The sequence below is a fragment of the Dendrobates tinctorius genome, unplaced genomic scaffold (genome assembly GCF_039654945.1).
Source record: "Dendrobates tinctorius isolate UK_male_01 unplaced genomic scaffold, ASM3965494v1 ptg000143l, whole genome shotgun sequence".
Lineage (NCBI taxonomy): Eukaryota > Metazoa > Chordata > Amphibia > Anura > Dendrobatidae > Dendrobates > Dendrobates tinctorius.
The window spans coordinates 12865230-12883836 of record NW_027361810.1 but is presented as its reverse complement, the minus strand read 5'-3'; the positions used below and the strand labels follow the sequence as shown (position 1 = coordinate 12883836).

The 18607-nt window shown below is 45.8% G+C and overlaps 1 protein-coding gene across 1 annotated transcript in view; it reads left to right on the top strand.

Annotated features, from left to right (window-relative positions):
• The window catches only part of CHPF (chondroitin polymerizing factor), a 29996-nt gene extending 14772 nt beyond the window's left edge, over positions 1-15224 (top strand). Inside the window, exons 2-4 of the mRNA XM_073545481.1 lie at positions 7326-7890; positions 10726-10908; positions 13504-15224. Coding sequence (XP_073401582.1) covers positions 7326-7890; positions 10726-10908; positions 13504-14763 — 2008 coding nt within the window. The 3' untranslated portion in view covers positions 14764-15224. The remainder of the gene's footprint in view (positions 1-7325; positions 7891-10725; positions 10909-13503) is intronic.
• The last annotated feature ends 3383 nt before the right edge of the window (positions 15225-18607 follow it).

Here is an 18607-nt window from a genome sequence, read left to right as displayed (position 1 = left end):
AAGTGATCTAGGAAAGATCTCCCATCGTTGGTGATCTAGTAATTGATCTCCTAGCATTGCAGAACTACAACTCCCAGCATGTTCATTTGGCTTCTGTAGTATTGTCCATCATTGCCGCTCTTACGTTTTTCTATATTTTTTATGATCGTGGAGCGAGCGCTGACATCTTGGACCACCGCTGACCATAAGAATGAAGGGGAAGCAGCGTCCCACCCCCGCTGTAATGAGGGAATTGGCACGGTGGATCCTTTTGTTCTTAGGATTTCAAGGGATCACTGAATAAATCCACTGCTGGCCCCCCCATCAACTGTAATCTGTAGGGGACTGTCCTTGAAGCACCCCCACAGGAGAAGTGAGGTATTACCGCTTCTGTAGTATTGGCGGTACACTGATATCACCCAGAAAGGGCAGAGTAGTCTCAATGTGGAACTAAAGGGTTAATGGTTTTCTTAAAGGGACACTCTGTAATGCCGCATTTTTTGGGGGTAGAATTGGCTGCCTCAATGTTTGCCATCTCTATAGATTCTCCCGGCCCGCGAGCCGCCTCTATATATAACTGGGGTTTACTCGAGGTGCTGCTCGGTACAGACAGGTGATTGTTCTGCGGGGAGGAGGGCGGCGCGGATACGGCCTGGTATCTTACACTATGGCTCCTGTCTCTGCGCGGTCTAATCCCGTCGTCTCCTCCCTCTCTCTGGGGTACGTGCTGCGGCCCTGGAACAAAATGACTTTATAAGCGCCGGTACAACGAGACGTGAACGCAGACGTGAGCCAATAAAAATGCACGGCGCCGATAAAGGGGAGCGAGTGCTGCAAAATCCATTCGAAGGGCTCATGTGCCGCGGAGCTGGGGGTAAAGTGCGGCAGAGCCGGGCTGCGTCACACTTCACAGTCGGACGTCATAGTCATCAGCCGTTCTTTCTTATGTACAATTCTGGGAGACCTTGGAAGCATTAATGAGTATCCCCAAGTAGTGAGGTGCTGACAGGGGTTGTCCAGGATTAAAAACCATGGCTGCCTTCTTACAAAAAAAAAGCAAAACAGCGCCACCCTTTCCTACAGGTTGTGTCTGGTAGTACGTCTCCACTCAGTTGAAGCGAATGGAGCTGAGCTGCAATACCACACACAGCCTGCAGACAAGAGTGGCGCTATTATTTATAATAGTTGTTCTTTGCATCCCATTAAAGATCATACACCCCCTGATCTTGATGCGGACCACTGGAAATGTATTGGGGCCCGTATATAAGGGCTCACAGATGGGGTGGTCTTCAGCTGGGAACACTTTGTAAAGGTTTCCCCTGATAATGGAAACGTTCTATATTTCTTGGACCTATATTGACTTTTAGGTGGGAATGTTTTGCCATGAGAAAATAGGGGGGGAAGCCAGCACTGCTTAAGGTTAGAACGCATAAATTGAAGTGCATATGCACATAATATCCAGCTGTATGTATCAAAAATGAGATATTTAGCAAAAAAATTGATCAATTTAATTGAGCCACCCCGCCGCGCCAAAGCAATCTCATGTGGGGGGTCCTACTCTACATTTATAATAAATACTGTGCCATTGCGGCCTCCTAAGAGCATGACCACATCAAGTGCAATCTGTACCTGAACATTTCTGGATCGCTCCCATGAAGCCAGATGAAGCAAGTGCAGATGAAGGCCAACCAGGTCTGAACATGCGCGGCGGGGTGGCTCAATTGAATTGATCAATTTTTTTGCATAATATCTCATTTTTGAATACAGCTGGATATTATGTGCATATGCACTTCTATTTATGCGTTCTAACCTTAAGCAGTGCTGGCTTCCCCCCCTATTTTCTTGTTGTTGGTTTGTGGCTCACCACCACTGTTGCCGTGCACGCTTGGCTATGTCCGCTATAATTTTTCTGTGTTCATTATGATGGATCTAGGCTGCTGTGCACACACACGGCAGCCCCGCCCTGCCCCAAGCTTTATTTAATTGTGCACCTGTGTCTGGGCCAATATCGCCCTTCATCTATGTTTGCTGGTCTGGCAATGTGTGGAGGTCAATCCTGATATGTCTGTGTTCAGACCTGGTTGGCCTTCATCTGCACTTGCTTCATGGGAGCGATCCAGTAATGTTCAGGTACAGATTGCACTTGATGTGGTCACGCTCTTAGGAGGCCGTAATGGCACAGTATTTATTATAAATGTAGAGTAGGACCCCCCACATGAGATTGCCTTGGCGCGGCGGGGTGGCTCAATTGAATTGATCAATTTTTTTGCTAAATATCTCATTTTTGAATACAGCTGGATATTATGTGCATATGCACTTCAATTTATGCGTTCTAACCTTAAGCAGTGCTGGCTTCCCCCCCTATTTTAATGTTTTGCCATGCAGAGCCCTAATTATAGGGTCTCCAACATGGCGGCATAATGACTTTGCCATATATATGAAGCCTCTAGATGCCCCCGTATGTCCAGCCCGGATAACTAGGTCCGTTGTTGTGGGGTCCTGACCTGCTGTGACCAATTTAGGGATGATATTAATAAAAGAACCTTAAATTTTTCCTTTTTTGCTTCTTCCGACAGCTGTTTTCTCCGCGATGACTCATTGTAGAGAACCCGGACCGTAATCCTTACACCTCGGAAGCTTTTACTTCCAGGACAGCGTTTACCATATTGTTTGTGTGTGTGTGTATATATATATATATATATATATATATATATATATATATATATATATATATATATATATATATACAGTGCCTACAAGTAGTATTCAACCCCCTGCAGATTTAGCAGGTTTGATAAGATGCAAATAAGTTAGAGCCTTCAAACATCACACAAGAGCAGGATTTATTAACAGATGCATAAATCTTACAAACCAAAAAGTTATGTTGCTCAGTTAAATTTTAATAAATTTTAAACATACAAGTGTGGGTCAATTATTATTCAACCCCTAGGTTTAATATTTTGTGGAATAACCCTTGTTTGCAATTACAGCTAATAATCGTCTTTTATAAGACCTGATCAGGCCGGCACAGGTCTCTGGAGTTATCTTGGCCCACTCCTCCATGCAGATCTTCTCCAAGTTATCTAGGTTCTTTGGGTGTCTCATGTGGACTTTAATCTTAAGCTCCTTCCACAAGTTTTCAATTGGGTTAAGGTCAGGAGACTGACTAGGCCACTCCAACACCTTGATTTTTTGCCTCTTGAACCAGGCCTTGGTTTTCTTGGCTGTGTGCTTTGGGTCGTTGTCTTGTTGGAAGATGAAATGACGACCCATCTTAAGATCCTTGATGGAGGAGCGGAGGTTCTTGGCCAAAATCTCCAGGTAGGCCGTGCTATCCATCTTCCCATGGATGCGGACCAGATGGCCAGGCCCCTTGGCTGAGAAACAGCCCCACAGCATGATGCTGCCACCACCATGCTTGACTGTAGGGATGGTATTCTTGGGGTCGTATGCAGTGCCATCCAGTCTCCAAACGTCACGTGTGTGGTTGGCACCAAAGATCTCGATCTTGGTCTCATCAGACCAGAGAACCTTGAACCAGTCTGTCTCAGAGTCCTCCAAGTGATCATGAGCAAACTGTAGACGAGCCTTGACATGACGCTTTGAAAGTAAAGGTACCTTACGGGCTCGTCTGGAACGGAGACCATTGCGGTGGAGTACGTTACTTATGGTATTGACTGAAACCAATGTCCCCACTGCCATGAGATCTTCCCGGAGCTCCTTCCTTGTTGTCCTTGGGTTAGCCTTGACTCTTCGGACAAGCCTGGCCTCGGCACGGGAGGAAACTTTCAAAGGCTGTCCAGGCCGTGGAAGGCTAACAGTAGTTCCATAAGCCTTCCACTTCCGGATGATGCTTCCAACAGCGGAGACAGGTAGGCCCAACTCCTTGGAAAGGGTTTTGTACCCCTTGCCAGCCTTGTGACCCTCCACGATCTTGTCTCTGATGGCCTTGGAATGCTCCTTTGTCTTTCCCATGTTGACCATGTATGAGTGCTGTTCACAAGTTTGGGGAGGGTCTTAAATAGTCAGAAAAGGCTGGAAAAAGAGATAATTAATCCAAACATGTGAAGCTCATTGATCTTTGTGCCTGAAATACTTCTTAATACTTTAGGGGAACCAAACAGAATTCTGGTGGTTTGAGGGGTTGAATAATAAATGACCCTCTGAATAAACTTTTCACAATTTAAAAAAAAATTAAACAAAGAAATAACATTCTTTTTTGCTGCAGTGCATTTCACACTTCCAGGCTGATCTACAGTCCAAATGTCACAATGCCAAGTTAATTCCGAATATGTAAACCTGCTAAATCTGCAGGGGGTTGAATACTAATTGTAGGCACTGTATATACACATATATATATATATATATATATATATATATATATATATATATATATATATATATATATACCGTATTTTCCGCTTTGTAAGACGCACTTTTTTTCCCCAAAATTTGGGGGGAAAACAGGGGTGCGTCTTACAAAGCGGACATGCCTTACCTAGGCTGTGATCGGGGGCGTCCGGCGGTTTCTGGCCGCTGCTGCGGGTGTGTCCGGTGCCGCGTTGTGTGCCCGTCGATGCCCGGGGCTCTGCCAACATTGTGCGACAGGCCAGAGCCCCGGCATTTCCTCAGTTCCCTGTGTGCCGGTAAAAAGATGGCCGCCGGCGCGTGCGCAGATGGGATCTCGGGACCCAGTTCTCGAGAGATGAGATTTGAAATCTCATCTCTCGAGAGGTGGGTCCCGAGATCCCATCTGCGCACGCGCCGGCGGCCATTTTCCCTGGGTTCCCTGTGTGCGCGCGGTGGTGCCTGCAAAAAAATGGCCGCCGCGCGTGCGCAGATGGGATCTCGGGACCCAGCTCTCGAGAGATGAGATTTCAGATCTCATCTCTCGAGAACTGGTCCCGAGATCCCATCTGCGCACGCGCCGGCGGCCATTTTTTTTTTACCGGCACTTCAGCGCACATATACAGGGAACCGAGGAAATGCTGGGGCTCTGGTCTGTCGAACAATGTCGGCAGAGCCCCGGGCATCGATGGGCACACAACGCCGCACCGGAGCACCCGCAGGACCGGCCTCCAACCGCCGGACAAGTGGAGAAACCTGACACCAGCACAAGACTCTGCAGCAGCAACAGCACACATCGGAGCCCCCCCTCATCCCTGAATGCGGACTGCAGCATCACTCCACGCCTGCCTCCTCCAGCAGCGAGCCTGGGACCCCTCTACACCGCAGCCACCAACCCCGGTAAGCAATAAGATGCAAGGATTATAAGAGGCACCACCATTTTATTAAAAAATATTTTTTTCTTATTTTTCTCCTCAAAAATTGTGGTGCGTCTTATAATCCGGAGCGTCTTATAAAGCGAAAAATACGGTGTATATATATATATAAAAGCTGTGTATCTTATCCTATCCTGTGTGATGCTGACTGCTGAGCTGTGTATCTAATCCTATCCTGTGTGACACTGACTGCTGAGCTGGGTATCTAATCCTCTCCTGTGTGATACTGACTGCTGAGCTGTGTATCTAATCCTCTCCTGTGTGATACTGACTGCTGAGTTGTGTATCTAATCCTCTCCTGTGTGATACTGCCTGCTGAGCCCTGTATCTAATCCTATCCTGTGTGATACTGACTGCTGAGTTGTGTATCTAATCCTCTCCTGTGTGATACTGTCTGCAGAGCCGTGTATCTAATCCTACCCTGTGTGATACTGACTGCTGAGCTGCGTATCTAATCCTATCCTGTGTGATACTGACTGCTGAGCTGTGTATCTAATCCTCTCCTGTGTGATACTGGGCTCCCCCTGCAGTCTGTGTCAGAGGGTGGTCTGTGTTGGCACGGTAATAAATTGTGTTATTTCCAGCTTTACAGAAGGACGATAAAACCATAGAAATGATAAGAATAATCGGCCTCAGTTACCACAACTGTCTACAAAGAAAACTGTTGCTGATAGCAGCCAATCGCAGCTCATTTTTCATCTTTTAAACAGCTCTGGGACAGCGTGGCGAGTTTTGAGTGGCGACTTGTGTGTTTCGACTTTTATGTGGCGAGGTTGGTGTATGTGTGGTGAAATGTGTGCTGAGGGTGGTATATGTGGTGAAGCACGTAGTAGTGTGTGGCGCATTTTGTGTGTGTGTTCATATCCCCGTGTGTGTTGAGTATCCCATGTCAGGGCCCCACCTTAGCAACTGTACGGTATATACTCTTTGGCGCCATCGCTCTCATTCTTTCAGTCCCCCTTGTTCACATCGGGCCGCTGTCAATTTGCCTCCAACACTTTTCCTTTCACTTTTTTCCCCAGTATGTAGATAGGGGCAAAATTGTTTGGTGAAATGGAACACGCGGGGTTAAACTTTCGCCTCACAACATAGCCTATGACGCTCTCGGTATCCAGACGTGTGACTGTGCCAAATTTTGTGGCTGTAGCTTCGACGGTGCGGATGCCAATCCCGGACATACATAAATACACATACACACATTGAGATAGAGAGAGATAGATATAGATATATATATATATATATATATATATATATATATATATATATATATATATAATCCTCCCCCAGCTATTAACGAGCGGAGATTAGAGGGTAAACTAATTACTACTCGGGTCCGACCTTGTCAATGCCACATCTGAGGCTCCTGTCAGCAGGACTTTACTGCGAGTCCGGCTCTTCTGCGCGATTCTTAATTCTGCTCCGTCTGGAACCGAGGTCGTCTCAACAAAGGGAATGTGAAAAAATTCAAGCACTTGAAATAATTGGGCTCTGTGATTGACAGGGTGGACTGAAGAGCCTGTAATCCACTCTCGGGGCTTGTAAGATCACTCGGCGTAAGCGGCTTCTTCTATTGCGCTTGTCAGTCATTTAGGAGAATGGTTGGAACACATCTCCAGAACTTCAGAACTTTGTCTTAATGCGGTTGACCATTTTGGATCCTTTGGGAGAAAAATAGCTGCGATCACCAGTGATCGTCTGTGAACGGTGGCACAAAGTGTTTAACTTTTGCAACAGTGCCACCGCAGGTGAAAGGAGGAATTTAACGCAAAACTTCTGAATTTTGTGTAAGCTTTACGAGATGATTGCAGAGATGATGCCCGCCATTATCACCGCTTCGGCAGGAGACAGGAGGAGAAGCGTTACTAGGGAAGCTACTGGGAGGATGAACCTATTTATTAGTTGTCTGGATTAGTGGAAGTAACTCAGGAGTCGCTGACGTGGCCACCAATGGTCTAGACTACTAGAAGGTCTTGGTTTAGTTAAAATTATTTAAACTGGTTGCAATTTCCAAAACTTTCTGACAGCCATCTCAACTTTTCGTTCTTTCTTTCCCCCTGGTTGTAGGTCTCGCTACATCAGCACAGAACTTGGCATCCGAGAGCGACTATTTGTTGGCGTCTTGACCTCCAAGACCACCCTGAACACCCTAGCGGTAGCGGTCAACCGGACCCTAGGCCACCGGCTGGAGAAGCTTGTCTACTTCACGGGCATGCGTGGCCGAAAACTCCCGCACGGCATGACGGTGGTGACCCATGGAGATGACCGGCCCATCTGGAACATGTACCAGACGGTGAAGCATCTGCTGGACCATTTCGTCCAGGAGTACGACTGGTTCTTCCTCGTGCAGGACGACACTTACACCGAGGCTCACCGGATCGCCAAGCTTGCCGCGCATTTAAGCCTCGATGCGGACTTGTACCTGGGTCGGCCCGAGGAGTTCATCGGTGGTGACACCGAGGGGAGGTACTGCTATGGTGGGTTCGGGTATCTCCTCTCCAGAAGTCTACTGAAAAAGCTGCAGCCGCATTTGGAAAGCTGCCGCAACGATATCCTCAGCGCTCGGCCTGACGAGTGGCTGGGGAGATGCATCATCGATTACACCCACGTCAACTGCTTGGAGGAGTATGAGGTAAGACCTGGAGGAAGGAACTCTGCCAAAACTTACTGAAATTTCCTCTGCAAAAGTTAAAAAGTACATTAAACATTGCAGAAGGCTGCAGCACTGATGTCAACATTAGTCCGGGGTACACAAGACCCAGCATTGTCTGAGCCCTGGTAATGACACGGTTAATATTTAACATAATGTGAATGGATGCAGATAACGTAAATGTCTGCCTGCGTCAGGAACTATAGGTCCGTGCCCCTCACTGTGTAGGAGGAGAAGAAAGCCGCTGTTTTCTCAGCTCACAGCCTTGGATCATGCACTGTACGAGGATTATAAGGTGGCTTTGCAAGACGTACAGGCGGTCGGCAGCAAATACATTCGGACGGTTGTACGGGGGGGAAGAGCAAGAGCTGCACTTATCGGAACGGAGGAAATCCTATTAGGAAAGCTCAAGATTTATACACAAACATGACAGCTTTCCTGGAGTTTTCTATTTAAGTTCACCCATGTACAAGAATATAACTACTATAATACTGCTCCTATGTACAAGAATATAACTACTATAATACTGCCCCTATGTACAAGAATATAACTACTATAATACTGCTCCTATGTACAAGAATATAACTACTATAATACCGCCCCTATGTACAAGAATATAACTACAATAATACTGCCCCTATGTACAAGAATATAACTACTATAATACTGCCTCCTATATACAAGAATATAACTACTATAATACTGCCCCTATGTACAAGAATATAACTACTATAATACTGCCCCTATGTACAAGAATATAACTACTATAATACTGCTCCTATGTACAAGAATATAACTACTATAATACTGCTCCTATGTACAAGAATATAACTACTATAATACTGCCTCCTATATCCAAGAATATAACTACTATAATACTGCTCCTATGTACAAGAATATAACTACTATAATACTGCCCCTATGTACAAGAATATAACCACTATAATACTGCCCCTATGTACAAGAATATAACCACTATAATACTGCCCCTATGTACAGGAATATAACTACTATAATACTGCCCCCTATGTACAAGAATATAACTACTATAATACTGCCCCCTATGTACAAGAATATAACTACTATAATACTGCTCCTATGTACAATAATATAACCACTATAATACTGCCCCTATGTACAAGAATATAACTACCATAATACTGCTCCTATGTACAAGAATATAACTACTATAATACAGCCCCCTATGTACAAGAATATAACTACTATAATACTGCCCCCTATGTACAAGAATATAACTACTATAATACTGCCCCCTATGTACAAGAATATAACTACTATAATACTGCCCCCTATGTACAAGAATATAACTACTATAATACTGCCCCCTATGTACAAGAATATAACTACTATAATACTGCCCCCTATGTACAAGAATATAACTACTATAATACTGCCCCCTATGTACAAGAATATAACTACTATAATACTGCCCCCTATGTACAAGAATATAACTACTATAATACTGCCCCCTATGTACAAGAATATAACTACTATAATACTGCCCCCTATGTACAAGAATATAACTACTATAATACTGCCCCCTATGTACAAGAATATAACTACTATAATACTGCCCCCTATGTACAAGAATATAACTACTATAATACTGCCCCCTATGTACAAGAATATAACTACTATAATACTGCCCCCTATGTACAAGAATATAACTACTATAATACTGCCCCCTATGTACAAGAATATAACTACTATAATACTGCCCCCTATGTACAAGAATATAACTACTATAATACTGCCCCCTATGTACAAGAATATAACTACTATAATACTGCCCCCTATGTACAAGAATATAACTACTATAATACTGCCCCCTATGTACAAGAATATAACTACTATAATACTGCCCCCTATGTACAAGAATATAACTACTATAATACTGCCCCCTATGTACAAGAATATAACTACTATAATACTGCCCCCTATGTACAAGAATATAACTACTATAATACTGCCCCCTATGTACAAGAATATAACTACTATAATACTGCCCCCTATGTACAAGAATATAACTACTATAATACTGCCCCCTATGTACAAGAATATAACTACTATAATACTGCCCCCTATGTACAAGAATATAACTACTATAATACTGCCCCCTATGTACAAGAATATAACTACTATAATACTGCCCCCTATGTACAAGAATATAACTACTATAATACTGCCCCCTATGTACAAGAATATAACTACTATAATACTGCCCCCTATGTACAAGAATATAACTACTATAATACTGCCCCCTATGTACAAGAATATAACTACTATAATACTGCCCCCTATGTACAAGAATATAACTACTATAATACTGCCCCCTATGTACAAGAATATAACTACTATAATACTGCCCCCTATGTACAAGAATATAACTACTATAATACTGCCCCCTATGTACAAGAATATAACTACTATAATACTGCCCCCTATGTACAAGAATATAACTACTATAATACTGCCCCCTATGTACAAGAATATAACTACTATAATACTGCCCCCTATGTACAAGAATATAACTACTATAATACTGCCCCCTATGTACAAGAATATAACTACTATAATACTGCCCCCTATGTACAAGAATATAACTACTATAATACTGCCCCCTATGTACAAGAATATAACTACTATAATACTGCCCCCTATGTACAAGAATATAACTACTATAATACTGCCCCCTATGTGTAAGAATAGAACTACTATAATACTTCAAACTGGGACTCTTGTGTTGTAGCATTATATGCAGCTGCGCTTATTGACCCACATCGGCTTTGTTTGCAGGGAATTCGCTATCGTTACTTTGAACTGGGGAAGAACATGGACCCTGAAAAAGAGAGTGACCCCCGACTCAAGCACGCTTTCACAGCCCACCCCGTCCTGGACCCGGTGCAGATGTATCGCCTGCATAAACACTTTGCTCAATTGGAACTGGAGAAGACATACCAAGAAATAGAGCAGCTACAGGTGAGGAGTGGCGTCAGTAGGGCACCTCCAAGGCTGATTCTGCATGAAGGAAAATGGTAAAGATATGAGCTGCCTACAGTTGCCACTAGGTGGTGATGAGGAGCATACATGTGTCATTTCTGTTTGCAATGTGCTCCCCCTAGTGGTGACTACAGGCAGATAAAATTCTATTATTTCTTTTGTCTGTACAGGGGATTTTGAGCTCAGTAGTGGAAAAATATCCTGTGCTTGAGAGCTACCGTATTTAGCTTATATCTGCTCATTTCCACACTGATCAATTTTTAAAATAACAAGTATTTTATCCCTTATCAACCAGGGATGTTTCCAAATATTACTGCCTGTGAGTGTTACATAAAATGGGTCTGTGTACATGGGACTAAGAGGAAAGCTATACTTGCAGGGTGGGGCTCTGTACAGGGGACTTGGAGGAGAAATATACTGCCAGATGGTGCTGTGTACAGGGGACTGAGAAGAGAGATGTACTGCAGGATGGGGCTGTATATTGAGTGGCTGTGCAGTCAAGTACTGCAGGGTGCGGCTATGTACAGGGGGTTGACAGGAGATATGTACCATAAAATTGGCTGTATATAGGGGGCTGAGAGAGGTGTGATTTACTGCATGATGAGGATGTATACAGGGGGCCGAGATGAGAGAGATATTGCAGGAGGGGCTGTATACATGGGGGGGCTGAGAAGAGTGAGATTGAGAGGCGTCGTGCTTTACTGCTGGCTCATGAGAGATCATTGATGTGAAGTTCCATATTTTTCATCCGTTGATGCATATGACAGAAGGCCATATTCTGCTGTATGCATCAATAGAGCAGCATTTATAGATTCCCATCTTCAATCTGTCAGCAGCAAGCAAAAAAACCCACAGCCCTTCTTGTCTCAAGATTAGCACTGCTTGGTAATTACTATCTCCTTTGTGGAAGAGTGCAGGAGAGTGGCGCTCGGAGGGAAGCCGGCTAATGATGTAAATTCACACAGGCGAAGAGACATGAGGTGAATGCTTCACTAGATTAGCTTTACGATAACTCCCGAGTTAGGGTTGGTCATGAGCACAGGAGAGAGGGAAGGAAGCTCTGCAGCACCGAGGAGAAGCAGGGTGCTGCTGAAATGTGGTTTTTAGCAGGTAACCATAAGACTGCAATTTGGTGTATGAGGCTGGCGGCACAGAGGGGCAGATCCAGTTTGTCCTGCGCCCACGTTGCGCATAGTCTGTATAATAACTATATACGCATCTACTGCGCTTTGTAAAAAAAAAATTGTGATTGTGGGGAATAACACTGTAACCTGCCAGGATCAGAGAGATCTCCAATCCCTTCAGTGGCAGCAGGAGCCCGTGTGTGTGTGTGTGTGTGTGTGTGTGTGTGTGTGTGTGTGTATTAGTTGTTCTTCCGTAATCTGGAGGGTAAGGTCGGCTCCCCTGAGCCTATTGTGATGGCTATATCCGTCACGGCACAAGGTAATGGCAGAAATGTCATCTGCCCGTCACATATATATTCGTCATTTAAAGGGTTAACTGGCAAAGCAAGCTGCACATGCCGTGCTGTTCTGTAATGCCGAGCTCTCCTCTCCGGTGCGCTGCCATACAATACCGAACCCTCCGACCCATCACACACAAGGGACCGGATCTGTCCCCGAACAACCCGCACAACCGGTTTTTGCAGCTGTCGCCATGTATGGAATGCAGAGCCGGCGATGACGGATTCCAGCACTTCTCACTTTTCAATCAGCTTGATAATTGTGCAGCTTACCAGGGATCCTGTCCACCATCAGAACCGTGCAATAGAATCGTCATCGGCCATCCCAAGTCACCCGGCCTCTTAGAAATTGAGATTTATTAAAATTAGATTGTAAGCCTCGCTGCCGGGGAGGGAGGGGTTAATGTGTACTCGTCAGATATGCTGTAACAGCCATGGGAGATACGCCCTAAACTTCTATCTGCCGGAAGCCTCCACTAGAGGGAGCTCACTCCATGCAGATTCCTACAGCTCCCATTAGTCCGCATGCAGTAAGCGCCCCCTAGTGGTGGCTCCAGGCGCCAGAATATTATTTACTGCTGAGTTAGTAGGTGTGCTTTTCTTTAGAGACCCTGAGGATAGTACCACGTGCACCCCCCCCCCCCTCTCGATCTTAGCCCTTTACAATCTAAACTTATTGTTTTGGGGTTTTTTTTACATATTTTTCGAAGGATTGTAAATTACTCTGTACACACAGCCCATAAAATTGTTCCACTAATAAAAAAGTTACTGCTTCTTCTGCCTCCATTATATGATGTGGTTATAAGAAATCATCACTTTTTAATCTGTGGTGTACTCTAATTTTTCTTTATATTTCCCACCTCCCCTTTTTTTTTTTTATAAATAAATTCTAATATTTATGCAATAGTGCCCCCTAATGTCAGACTGTGTGTACTGCAGATACCCAATATTGATATGGTTTTACATCATCGGACTAATGCTCCTAAGGTTACCATTTTTTTTTTTTTTTTTTTTATCCCTGGATTGTGCATGCGCCGTCCTAGATGTGATTTTCTTGATATGTGCGCGGCTCGGACTGATCTATTGATTCTGTGCCTCTTGTCTGTTTGCAGCGTGAGATCCAGAACACAAGCAGCTTGACTGTGGAGGGCGAGCAGTCGGCCACATGGCCCCTCGGGATCAATCGGCCATTCCAGCCCCGGACACGCTTTGAAGTCTTGAAGTGGGATTACTTCACCGAGGACCAAACCTTCTCTTGCATCGATGACTCTCCAAAGTGTGAGCTCATAGGGGCCGACCTTGCCGATGTGACCGATGTCATCAGCACAGCCGTCGACGAGTTAAACCGTAAATACCAACCGGTGCTGCACGTACGAAAGCAGCAGCTTCTGAATGGCTACCGCCGCTTCGATCCGACGCGGGGCATGGAATACACATTGGATCTCCAGTTGGAGCTGGTGACTCAGAAGGGTCACAGCCGCTCCATAACCAAGAGGGTCCATCTGGTCCGTCCGCTGAGCGAGGTGGAGATCATCCCGATGCCTTATGTGACGGAAGCCAGCCGCATCAACATTATCCTCCCCCTGACTGCTCAGGACAAGGAACATGCGGCGCGCTTCCTACAGGCCTTTGTGGACATCCAAGGCAACGAGAACTCTCTTCTCACCCTGCTCTTCATCTACGACCCCTTCCAAGCTCAGCAGGTCAGCCAAAACGACATCTTCAGCCAAGTCAAGAGCCAAATCGCCGTGTATGAGCGCAAGAACCACGACGTCAAGATCCCATGGATCAGTGTGAAGACTGACGCTCCTTCTCAGATTCGGCTCATGGACATCATCTCCAAGAAACACCCGGTGGACACACTCTTCTTCCTCGCAGGTGTCGGCAGCCGCGTTGGCATAGAGTTCCTCAACCGCTGCCGGATGAACACCATCAACAACTGGCAGGTCTTCTTCCCCATTCACTTCCAAGGTTATAACCCTGAGGTGTCGGAGCACGGGCAGCAGTCTCCATCAGGGACTCTGGAACTTGTCCGGGACGCTGGCCACTTTGACAGAGATCTTTTCGACGAAGCTTGTTTCTACAACGCTGACTACATGGCGGCCAGAACAAAAATGGCTGCCGATGCCCAAGAGAACGAGGAGATCTTGGAGATGCTAGACATCTACGAGATGTTTATTCGCTACTCTGGGCTCCATATTTTCCGGGCTGTGGAGCCGGCACTCCTCCAGCCCTATCGCACGCGGGCCTGTAACCCGCGGCTCAGCGAGGAAATCTACCATCGGTGCGTGCAAAGTAATCTTGAAGGACTGGGCTCTCGGTCGCAGCTGGCCATGCTGTTATTCGAGCAGGAACAGGGAAATAGCACCTGACCACAATTGTGAGGCCACACGTGGTCCAGGGACCTCAGAGACCCTCAGACTGCTTTACCCGGACACTGCAGCAGGTGCCAGGTACAAGGCCTTCGTGGCACCTCCGTAAGGTCCCCATTACTGTACGAGGCCTACGGCCATGGCGAACAGACTGACGTGCGGTTGGACGCGAGGGGACATCCCCCTTCAATAATGGACCACCAGCAGCCTGGTGCTTTGTGCTTCCCGCACGCACTCCGCCACCATTGCTGCTTCTACTACTTGCTCACAAACTGAAGGACGCATTGCTGGGGCCCATCGGACCTCTGTGTTGTGTGTTTTTCTTTTTTTATTTTCCAAAAAAAAACCCAAAAAACTACGTGGCGGGGAAGAGAGGAAACACTTACACAATTTGTCAAATCTTTATGAACCTTTTAATTTATCTCTGTGGTCTCTTTGGTTTTATAAGATTTTTTACTTCCCGTCGTTGTGTCCTTTTGCTGTGTAATCTGAGGCTCTCGCCAAGAATGTGGTCATTTATTTTGGTTATCGAAGGTTATAAAATGCCCCGTCCGCGGGGGATGCTGATTGGCTGTGAAACAGTAAAAGGAAAACTAAAGGGAGTGGTCCATAAAGGTTTCAAAATTGGGTTGAAGTCAAAACATGCTGTAAAATATAAAAGAAAAAATTCTTATTTCATCCTCTGCACTCCCGTGGTCTCCGCCGTTCCAGCAGCGTCCACTTACTAACTTTTATTTTGCGTGACCGCTGCAGGCAGTCATTGGTCTGAGTGGCCATGTGACCTTCATCATTGGATCAGTGATTGGCTGCAGCGGTCATTTGAGTCTTGCGATGTCATCATTAGTCTATTAATTTGTAGTTTACTGCCTGTAACCCAATTTTGAAAACTTCTGGGCGTCCCCTCGCCAGGCCCTTCCCTCGTGCAGGATCTACACTCCATTTGGTTTTCCAGTCCGCCTCCTATTCATGGGGCCACTTGGTCTGCCAGAAAAGGGATGGAGATCGGTACGGCGCCATCTAAAGGCTTTTATGGGTTTTATACACTCCGCTCCTCCTGCCCAAGTGAAACTTTATTTTTATAAAATGGAAACCTCATCTAATAGGATCTGAAAAATATTCAGGATTGAGAGTCCTCAGTAGTTGATACCTTTTAATGGCTAACTGAAAAGATGGTAATACATTGCAAGCTTTCGAGACTACTCAGGTCTCTTCATCAGGCTAGACTAATGGACTAATAGGATCTGGTGATTTTTGTATTTTTATCAGTATTTCAAGATCTCCGCTTGCTGTCAGTGTGGGATATCGCTATTTCTTAGGTACATTTGGGGACTAAAGTCCATCCTCTAGGACAGTGGTCTCCAACCTTTCTGACCTTGAGAGCTACATTCAGCTTAGAGAGCGTGTCGCGAGCCGCCTCCGGCACGGAGCGTGTCGCGAGCCGCCTCCGGCACGGAGCGTGTCGCGAGCCGCCTCCGGCACGGAGCGTGTCGCGAGCCGCCTCCGGCACGGAGCGTGTCGCGAGCCGCCTCCGGCACGGAGCGTGTCGCGAGCCGCCTCCGGCACGGAGCGTGTCGCGAGCCGCCTCCGGCACGGAGCGTGTCGCGAGCCGCCTCCGGCTCTCATCTCCTTCAAAGTAGAGTCAACCAAAGCCCCCATTACAGGTATAATCATAACCAAAGCTTTTCCACAGAAATCACTCCAAAGCAGTACTCTGAGATCCAGGGGTTCCCACAATCCCCCCATTCAGTATTCTCCCATCAAGGACACCCAACACACTGTCACATCCAGCTTTGAGCACCTCCTCTAACAGGTAGAGCCATCCTCCAGCGTACCATACCTAAAACATCTCTAAATCCCGAAGACCAGTAAATGTGCATCCGGATCTGCTCTTTGGTGCAGGGCTACTCACATGATTCACCATTTTGAGATGTGCTCCTCATACCTGTTTGCTAGACCTGGAGCTAATGCACCAAGCTGGCAGACACTCGCGAGCCACACGTGGCTCCTGAGCTACAGGTTGGGGACCGCCGTTCTTGGATATCAGTTTATTGTAAAATGCTTTTCTCTAAATATTCCCCAGTTTTCAAGATCTCCGCTTGCTGTCATTCACTTAGTATTTGTTTTTTAAGTCCCTTAATGCGAGATATCGGTGGTATAACGTGGCTCCTGCGCCCGCTCCAGACCCGCTAAATTATGTACTAGTTTGTTACGTAGCGGGTATGTGTGTGGAGCAGTTATACCACTGATATCTGCCAGGAATGGAGGCATTCCCAATCGCTGCTTAACCCCATAAATACCACTATTAAAGTGGTGCATCCATAGAGGTGCGTATCGGCCGGCCGGCACCCAGGAAGCCCAATCATAGGAGACTGTCATCTACCGTGGTTACGGAAAGTATTCAGACCCCTTTAAATTTTTCACTCTTTGCTTCATTGCAGCCATTTGGTAAATTCAAAAAAGTTCATTTTTTTTCCTCATTAATGTGCACTCTGCGCCCCATCTTGACTGAAAAGAAACAAATGTAGAAACTTTTGCAAATTTATTAAAAAAGAAAATCTGAAATCTCACATGGTCATAAGTATTCAGCCCCTTTGCTGAGTATTGAGAAGAAGCACCTTTTGAGCTAGTACAGCCATGAGTCTTCTTGGGAATGATGCCACAAGTTTTTCACCCCTGGATTTGGGGATCCTCTGCCATTCTTCCTTGCAGATCCTCTCCAGTTCCGTCAGGTTGGATGATGAACGTTGGTGGACAGCCATTGTCAGGTCTCTCCAGAGATGCTCCATTGGGTTTAGGTCAGGGCTCTGGCTGGGCCAGTCAGGAATGGTCACAGAGTTGTTCTGAAGCCACTCCTTTGTTATTTTAGCTGTGTGCTTAGGGTCATTGTCTTGTTGGAAGGTGAACCTTCGGCCAAGTCTGAGGTACAGAGCACTCTGGAAGAGGTTTTCATCCAGGATATCTCTGAACTTGGCCGCATTCATGTTTCCTTCAATGGCAACCAGTCGTCCTGTCCCTGCTGCTGAAAAACACCCCCATAGCATGAAGCTGCCACCACCATGTTTCACTGTTGGGATTGTATTGAGCGGGTGATGAGCAGTGCCTGGTTTTCTCCATTCATACCGCTTACAATTATCACCAAATAGTTCTATTTTCGTCTCATCAGACCAGAGAATCTTATTTCTCATAGTCTGGGAGTCCTTCATGTGTCTTTTAGCAAACTCTATGCGGGCTTTCATATGTCTTGCACTGAGGAGAGGCTTCCATCAGACCACTCTGCCATAAAGGCCCGACTGGTGGAGGGCTGCAGTGATAGCTGACTTTGTGGAACTTTCTCCTATCCTATCTGCATCTGTGGAGCTCAGCCACAGTGATCTTGGGGTTCTTCTTTACCTCTCTCACCAAGGCTCTTCTCCCATGATTGCTGAGTTTGGCTGGACGGCCAGGTCTAGGAAGACATCTGCTGATCCCAAACTTCTTCCATTTAAGGATTATGGAGGCCACTGTGCTCTTAGGAACTGAGTACTGCAGAAATTCTTCTGTAACCTTGACCACATCTGTGCCTTGCCACAATTCTGTCTCTGAGCTCCTTGGCCAGTTCCTTTGACCTCATGATTCTCATTTGGTCTGACATGCACTGTGAGCTGTGAGGTCTTATATAGACAGGTGTGCGCCTTTACAAATCAAGTCCTATCAGTTTAATTAACCACAGCTGGACTCCAATGAAGGAGTAGAACCATCTCAAGGAGGATCACAAGGAAATGGACAGCATGTGACTTACATATGAGTGTCTGAGCAAAGGGTCTGAATACTTATGACCATGTGATGTTTCAGTTTTTCTTATTTA